General features: G+C 62.6%; 1 protein-coding gene across 8 annotated transcripts in view; it reads left to right on the top strand.

The window, feature by feature from the left end:
• The first annotated feature begins 1,322 nt into the window (after positions 1 to 1,322).
• Positions 1,323 to 7,076, top strand: part of CCM2 (CCM2 scaffold protein) — a 14,211-nt gene continuing 8,457 nt past the window's right edge. Inside the window, exons 1-3 of one of the 8 annotated variants that reach the window (XM_015616230.3) lie at positions 1,323 to 1,460; positions 6,428 to 6,601; positions 6,848 to 6,931. In XM_015616230.3, coding sequence (XP_015471716.1) covers positions 1,431 to 1,460; positions 6,428 to 6,601; positions 6,848 to 6,931 — 288 coding nt within the window. In that variant the 5' untranslated portion in view covers positions 1,323 to 1,430. Of the gene's footprint in view, positions 1,461 to 4,926; positions 5,081 to 6,427; positions 6,602 to 6,847; positions 6,932 to 7,076 lie in introns of those variants that run through there. The other 7 variants (XM_015616232.3, XM_033511601.1, XM_015616229.3 and 4 more) reach the window with 7 other exon arrangements.

Here is a 7,076-nt window from a genome sequence, read left to right as displayed (position 1 = left end):
TGCTCTGGCAGCGCTGCAGGAATGGGGGAGCCACAGCAGACACCCCATGCTGGAGCCTGCGGGGGACACGGGGACAGCTGGGGACACGGGCACAGCGGGGGACACGGGGAGAGCTGGGGACACGGGGACAGCTGGGGACAGCTGGGTAAACGGGGGACAGCTGGGGACACGGGGGATCCCGGGATCTGAGGGGCACCGGAACGTGCTGGCAGGGGGGTGGCACCCCAGGGTGACAGGGGACAGACAGCCCAGGGTGACAAGGGACACCCCAGGAATAGCAGGGGACACCCCAGGGTGACAAATGACACCCCCAGGGTGACAAGGGACACCCCAGGACTGGCAGGGGACACCCCAAGATGACAAGGGACACCCCGGGCTCCCCACATCAGACCTCCCCGACACTCCCGTGCCCGTCCCAGCCCTCACACCCGCTGAGCCTCACCGGGCGGGCGGTGCTGCCAAACCAACCCTGCCGGGACGGAGCTCCGCGTCTCCGCAGCCCTAATTAACCAAAACTGGGTTAATTACGGCGGCAGCTCCCTTGAATCCACTTCCGTCTCCCCGGCGGCTCCTTGAGTCCGTCTGGATCCGCCTCTGGAGCGGCGCCTGGAACGGGAAGGGGCGGGAATGTCACGGGCCGTGCCCGGAGCTCCGGGGCTCCCGCAGTCCCCGCCAGCCCGGGATGTCCGGGGGGTCTATGACCGCCCCCGGGGAGCGCCGGGAGCGGCCTCAAACGGCCCCGGGATGCTCTGGCAGCGCTGCAGGAATGGCAGGGGTCACGGCAGGCCCCGCCATGCTGGAGCCTGCGGCGGGAACGGCTCCCGAGGGAGCCCGGCACAGCCCCGGCAGCCCTTCCCAGGACGCACCGCGCGGCCCCGGGAGCCATCGGAGGTCCCGCGGGGGCGGCACCGGGCGCGGATGGCGGCGGATGCGCACGGGCCGCCATCCCGCCCTCACCGGCTGCTGCGGCGGCCATGGCGGAGAGAGCGGCGCCTCGTGATGACGTCACAGAGCTACGCGGCGGGCTGAAAGGGGCGTGGCCTGAAGCTGCGGTCGCATTTATGACATCACGACATGGGCGTGGTCACGGTGGGCATGACCCCGTTGCTGTGGGCGTGGTCTCAGAGTGGGCGTGACCTGCGGTGTGGCCCGTCTGGCGCATGCGCGCTGCGCTCGTCTCCCCCCGGCGGCGGGACCATGACGTCACGGGAAGGCGCCGCCCAAGATGGCGGCGGGGCCGAGCCGCGGGCGCTGAGGCGGCGCCGGGACCGGGACTGGGACCGGGATCGGGATCGGGATCGGGATCGGGAGGCGGGGCTGGAGCGGGAACAGGGCGGGCCATGGCCGCCGCCGCCGCTGCCGCGCGCTGAGGCCCCGCCGCTGCCCCGGGCCGGGATGCCCCGGGGGGGGCCAGGGCCGCCGCCGGAGCCATGGAGGAGGAGGGCAAGAAGGGCAAGAAGGTGAGAGCGGGGGCCCGGGGACAGCGCTGCCGGTGCCCGGTGCGCGATCCCCGGCCGGGGCTGCTCCTGAGCCCCTTCCCGGGCGGTCCCGGTTTCCCCTCCCCGGGACCCGGCCCCGATCCCCCCCAAACCCCGCGCGGTGCCTGAGGGCTCGGACAAGGTTATTAATTGATGGGGTCATTAATTATGGAGCGATTCATTAAGAACTCGCTAACTTATTTAAATCATTACTGCTGCACGTTAATTGAATTGATACCCCTTTTAATTTATGCGTTATTCTATTATTACCCGTTAGGTTATTATTCCGCGTTCTGTTAATTTCTGTGTTTATCGTGTCTCCGGGGCACACAGCAGCGCTGATCCCCTCCAGCCCCTCGCTGTGTCCCCTGGCCAGGCTCGGGCCGAGCTGCCCCGCACGCCCGGGGCAGGGGGATGGATTGATCCCGGAATTCCGGGGGAAATGGGGCATTTCGGGGGTCCCCGGGCTGGGGATGCCGGCAGCAATGATTCCAGGATGGGGAGAAGCCAGCGGGATTTGTTTGGGATTGCCCTGCAGGCTTCCCAGGCAGGCAGAGGGGGGAATTGCAGGGAATTGCAGCCGGTGAGGGCAGGGGTGGAGGGAGTTCTGGATGATCCTGCTTTGGGGAGGAATCCTGCTGCTCCAGGGGGTTCTGTCTCACCTGGGCCATCCCACTTTATTCCCAGGAACATTCTGGATCGTTCCCTGCCCCAGGGACACGCTGGGCTGGGCTCCTGAGCCTGTTCTCCCAGCTGGATCAGCACACTTGTGATCCCTGGGATCCCTCTGATCCCTGTGAGCCGACATCCCTGGGATCCCTGATCCCTCAGATCCCAGTGATACCTGTGAGCCCTGCGAGCCCTGACATCCCTGGGATCCCTGGGATCCCTCAGATCCCAGTGATACCTGTGAGCCCTGAGCCCTGTGAGCTCTGAGATCCCCCTGAGCCCTGCAATCCCTGGGATCCCTCTGATCCCAGTGATACCTGAGAGCCCTGGGATCCCTGATCCCTGTGAGCTCTGAGATCCCACTAAGCCCTGGGATCCCTCTGATCCTACTGATACCTGACAGCCCTGTGAGCCCTGACATCCCTGGGATCCCTGATCCCTCAGATCCCAGTGATAACCTGTGAGCCCTGAGCCCTGTGAGCTCTGAGATCCTTGAGATCCCACTGAGCCCTGCGATCCCTGGGATCCCTCTGATCCCAGTGATCCCTGAGATCCCTGCGATCCCTGTGATATGTGTGAGCCCTGAGAGCCCTGGGATCCCTGAGATCCCATTGAGCCCTGAGATCCCCAAGATCCCTGCGAGCCCTGAGATCCCTCTGATCCCAGTGATACCTGTGAGCCCTGACATCCCCAGGATCCCTGATCCCTGTGAGCTCTGAGATCCCACTGAGCCCTGACATCCCTGGGATCCCTCTGATCCCAGTGATACCTGAGAGCCCTGGGATCCCTGAGATCCCTGCAATCCTGTGATCCCGGGGATCCTTGAGATCCTCGCAGTCCCTGTGATCCCAGTGATCCCAGTGATCCCTGTGATCCCAGTGATCCCAGTGATCCCAGTGATCCCTGCTATCCCTGTGATCCCTGCTATCCCTGTGATCCCTGCTATCCCAGTGATCCCTGCTATCCCAGTGATCCCTGCTATCCCAGTGATCCCTGTGATCCCAGTGATCCCTGCTATCCCAGTGATCCCTGCTATCCCAGTGATCCCTGCTATCCCTGTGATCCCTGCTATCCCAGTGATCCCTGCTGCTGCCGTTTCCCAGGGCTGGTCCCGGTGTTCAGTCCCCACCGTGGCCACTCCTGCCCTGCTCCCGGTGGATGGCGGGGCAGGGGCTCGGCTGTGGCCCCTCCTCAGCGGATCCATCACCTCCTGGAGCAGGTTCTCCAGCCCTTGGGTGGCTCATGAACCCTTGGAGCTGCTGCCTGGGGATCACCTTGGTAATCCAGTAATAAACTTGGATCATTTGGCTGTGGAGATGGGAAGATCCATCTTTGTCCTCCTGAGATGTTCCAGCTGCTTTTCCCCCTCTGTGGATCATTCCAGAGGCATTCTGAGCCCAGTTCCCTCAGTCCTGATCCAAAGGGAGCTCAAGACAGCTTGGCTTGGGACGAGGAGGAAAATCCAGGCTTGGATAAAATCTGACCTGGTTTCAACTGGAGCCCTGGAATTCCTTCCAGGAGCTGCTGTTCCCCGGATCTCCCTTGTGGCTGTCCCAGTGGGAATGTGGAGCTGTGCTGGGGTGGAATCCCATTTCCCACAAGTTCTGTGAGGCAGGATGGATCCATCCAGAATTCCATCGGGGCCGTGGAGCTCTTTATTCCCAGGGGGAATTTTCTGGGAATGATTTCCCTGCTGGTCTGGCTCCACCATCCATGTGGTGAGTGCCAGTGCTCCAAAGCCTGCAGGGAGATTCCCTGAGGGAATTCTCGGTGTAACCAGCTGTTAGTGTGAAATTCCCAGCTTTTCCAGGATACCCTGAGGGTGGTGCCTCTTCCCTGCCGTGCTGAAGGGAATGTCCATCACTGAGTATTGCTGAGCTTGGGGGAAACTCCCCTTGAAATTCCTTGGTTATCCCGAATATCCAGCCCCGTGCCCTGGGCTGATGCCAGCGAGGGCAGGAGGGGGAACGGGAGCAGGGAATGGGAACAGGAGCAGGGGACGGGAATGGGAACGGCAGTGGGGAATGGGAGCAGGGAGTGGGAGCAGGGATGGGAACGAGAGCAGGGACAGGAGCGGGGAACGGGAATGGGGAATGGCAGCAGGGATGGGAACGGCAGCAGGAATGGCAGCAGGCAACAGCAGCAGGAACGGGAACGGGAGCAGGGGATGGCAACAGGAACGGGAGCAGGGATGGGAACGGCAGCAGGAACAGGAACGGGAGCACGGAACGGGAATGGCAGCAGGAATGGGAACAGGAGCAGGGGATGGCAGCAGGAACGGCAGCAGGGATGGGAACGGGAACAGCAGCAGGAACGGGAGCAGGGAACAGGAGCAGGAATGGGAACGGCAGCAGGGAACAGCAGCAGGAACAGGTACGGGAGCAGGGGATGGCAGCAGGAACGGCAGCAGGAACAGGAACGGCAGCAGGAACAGGAACGGGAGCACGGAACGGGAACGGCAGCAGGAACGGGAGCAGGGAACAGGAGCAGGAATGGCAGCAGGGATGGGAACGGGAACGGCAGCAGGGATGGGAACAGGAGCAGAGGATGGCAACAGGAACGGCAGCAGGGATGGGAATGGCAGCAGGAACAGGAACGGGAGCACGGAACGGGAACGGCAGCAGGGATGGGAACGGGAACAGCAGCAGGAACGGGAGCAGGGAACAGGAGCAGGAACGGCAGCAGGGATGGGAACGGGGAACGGGAGCAGGAACGGGAATGGGAGCAGGGAACGAATGGGCCGGTGCCACCGTGGTTCCGTCCCCGGCTCGTTCTGTCACGTGGGACGGAGGAAGCCGTGGCCGTGGCACTTCCTGGCCCCGAGCAGCTCCATTGCGGCACCCCCAAAGCGAGGGGAGCGTTCCCTGCTCCCCCCAGAGCCCCCAGAGCTCCCCCCGGAGCCCCTCTCCTGCTGGAGCCCCATGGAGGACGAGGTGGGTGCTGGGATTTGGGGTACCCCAAAAGCAGAAGCTGTTTCGGGGCTGCGTCACAGCCGGAGGCGCCTCCGGCCGGGGCTCGGAGTCCCCGGGACAGCCAGGGGAGCACGGAATCCTCCCAGCCCTGTGGATGCAGCCACAGCCCTGAGGGAAAGGGGTTCTGTGGAGTGGGGTGGATCTGGATCCTGCCTGCTGCAGGGGGAAGTGTGTGTGGGGATGTCCTGGGTCCCAGTGGCACATCCCTGCCTTCCTCTGCTCCGCATTCCCGAGGGATTCCTGCGGAATTACATCCTCAGGTGTTGTCAGGAAAGGTTTTGGATGGGACATCCCAAAGTTGGGGAGCCCCCAAATCTCTGGTGTTGGGAAGCAGATCTGTTCAGGATTTCCTTCTCTGCAGAGCCCCCTTGGTGGGATTATGGAATGTCTTGATGGAGGATGATGATGCTGGATGCTCCATGGAGGGATGCTTCCCAAAAATCCACACTGCTGCTCCCGGGGCAGGGCTGTGGAGCTGTGTCCTCTCTGTCCCGTCAGATCCCTTCATTTTGCTCTCCCTGATCCAAGGGATGTCCCCAACATCCTTGGGAGCAATTCCCGTTGTCCCAGGAGCTTTTCCCTGGTTTATATCTCATTAATTCACCATTGAAGGGTGTCCTCTGTCCCTTTGGACCCCACATTCCTTTCCCTCGGCCCTGAGGATCAGGAGAGCCGGGATGTGGTTGTCCCGAGGGCTGGGGAGCTGAGGCCAGCAGGGACACCTGGATCTGTCTGTAAAGCTGGAATTGGAGCAGTTTGGGGATGTTCCCGGTCATTCCTGGAGCCTGGTGTGATCCACGTGCCATTCCCGTGCCAAAGGACAGCTGGGAGCCTCTGTGTTGGCTCCAGCGCCAAACCTGGCGCTTCAGGGCTGAAATTCCCCATTTGTCCCAGGGAAATCCATTTTCTGGGTCATTTTCTCACTCTCTGGGGTCTCCTTGGAACATTCCTGCCTGGTTTTTTGGCATTCCTGGTTGAGTTTTCCCAGCAGATCCTCAGGGAGGGACAAAACCAGGGAGAACCCCCGTGGATCCGCTGTTCCCCTGGAATATTTTGTGGTACACAGGAGCTGTATTTCTCTCAGCTGGAAGGTTGAACGTGGTGACTTTGGGTGGAAAACCCCCCATTTTGGTGATGGGAACACCCAGCCCTTGCGCTGCATCCCAGGAAAAGGGATTTCCCTGGAAAGCCGTGGATGTGTAGCTGCAAACCCGGGATGGGGCTGAGGCTGGAGGGGCTGCCAGCCCCCCGGTGCCGGTGCTGAGCCCCCTCCTCACCCCATCCCCGCGCTCCTGTCGCCCTCCCCAGCCCGGAATCGTGTCCCCGTTCAAGCGAGTGTTCCTGAAGGGGGAGAAGGGCCGGGATAAGAAGGCTCAGGAGAAGGTGACGGAGCGGCGGCCGCTGCACACCGTGCTGGTGGCGCTTCCCGAGCGCGTGGAGCCCGACCTGCTGCTCCACGACTACATCGAGAAGGAAGTCAAGGTACCCAGGGGGGCCCTGCTCATGGGGAATCCTTTCCTAACATCCCACGGGAACCTGTTCCCCTCCTCCAAGCTCCTCTCCGGCTCTCCCGAAGCCCCTTGGGGGCTGGGAGGGGCTCTGAGGTTTCTGTGCAGCTTTTTCCCCATTCCCACCTCTCGCCCATCCCCAGTTTTCCTCTCTCTGACTCGTTCTGCCGTGTCCAGGGTGGTGTCTGTGCTGTGCTAACGCTTTGGCTCTTCTCTCCAGTATCTAGGGCAGCTCACCTCCATCCCGGGGTACCTGAACCCCTCCAGCCGCACCGAGATCCTGCACTTGATCGACAACGCCAAGGTGAGCGCTCGGCTGTGCTGGGGCTCCTGCAGGGAAAACCTGGGGCTCCTGCAGGGAAAACCTGGGGCTCCTGCAGGGAAAACCTGGGGCTCCTGCAGGGAAAACCTGGGGTTCACAGCAGGGAAAACCTGGGGCTCCTGCAGGG

The sequence above is a fragment of the Parus major genome, unplaced genomic scaffold (assembly GCF_001522545.3).
Source record: "Parus major isolate Abel unplaced genomic scaffold, Parus_major1.1 Scaffold378, whole genome shotgun sequence".
Lineage (NCBI taxonomy): Eukaryota > Metazoa > Chordata > Aves > Passeriformes > Paridae > Parus > Parus major.
Note: the sequence above shows the minus strand (reverse complement) of the source record. Positions and strands in the feature narration are given on the sequence as shown.